Below are 954 nucleotides of genomic sequence, written 5' to 3'. Positions count from 1 at the left end.
AGCGTCTCCCCTGAACAGAATCAAAATCACTGCTCAGTGGTAAACGACAGCAACCCGCTGATGCAGGGCAACCTCCCCACTCTGACCTTATCTGGAAAGATCCGAGTGACAGTTACTTTCTTCCTTTTTCTACTCTCTACAACTTTTAATGCTTCTTTCTTGTTGAAACTGCAGAAGTGGACTCAAAAAACAGAGAAAGGGAAAAAGCGCTCCAGAATGAAGGTGCTTTTAAAACATCTGACCTTAGCCAACCTGTTAGAGACTGTGATAGTCATGCCACTGGATGGAATGTGGAACGTTACAGTCCAATGGTATGCTGGAGAGTTCCTCTGCAAAGTCCTCAGCTACCTGAAGCTCTTCTCCATGTACGCCCCAGCCTTCATGATGGTAGTGATCAGCCTGGACCGCTCCCTGGCCATCACGAGGCCTCTAGCTATGAAAAGCAATGGCAAGCTTGGACAGTCCATGATTGGCTTGGCCTGGCTCCTCAGTGGTATCTTTGCTGGACCACAGGTAAACAATTATCTTGAACTTGTTAGGATACGGCAATCACAGATTCCTATCTAAACTTGACTACTGTATTGGGTGATCACATGTCACAGGCAGTATTGTATTATCTTTGAGAGCTCGGACTCGGGAAATTAGAGAGTGGCGTTTAATCCTGGCTCTGTTACCTTGGGCACATTTTTTAACTTCTCTGAGTTTCAGTTCCTTCATTATAAAATGGAGGTAATACCTACTTTATGCAGCTTTTCTGAAGATTAAATGAACAGTGTATTAAAGTGTCTAGCATAATCTCTGGTACTGAGTAAATGCTCCTCAAAAAACGTAGCTATTGTCAAATTTTACCCCATCCCCATCTTATTCTTTCATCTAGTTTTCCATTCACTCTGATTGATATGGTAAATGGAGAAAATCTTGAGGAACTGTGACATTTGCATAGGTAGAAAGTAT

General features: G+C 42.9%; 1 protein-coding gene across 1 annotated transcript; it reads left to right on the top strand.

The window, feature by feature from the left end:
* Positions 1-6: 6 nt before the first annotated feature.
* LOC117799904 (gonadotropin-releasing hormone receptor) lies at positions 7-513 on the top strand (the record flags this gene model as incomplete). Its single annotated transcript, XM_034652427.1, has 1 exon — positions 7-513. A coding segment is annotated over one exon (507 nt), but the record flags the coding sequence as incomplete, so codon positions are not given.
* Between the last annotated feature and the right edge of the window lie 441 nt (positions 514-954).

The sequence above is a fragment of the Ailuropoda melanoleuca genome, unplaced genomic scaffold (assembly GCF_002007445.2).
Source record: "Ailuropoda melanoleuca isolate Jingjing unplaced genomic scaffold, ASM200744v2 unplaced-scaffold59888, whole genome shotgun sequence".
Classification (NCBI taxonomy): Eukaryota; Metazoa; Chordata; class Mammalia; order Carnivora; family Ursidae; genus Ailuropoda; species Ailuropoda melanoleuca.
The sequence above is the reverse complement of the archived record's forward strand: the minus strand, read 5'-3'. Positions and strand labels throughout refer to the sequence as shown.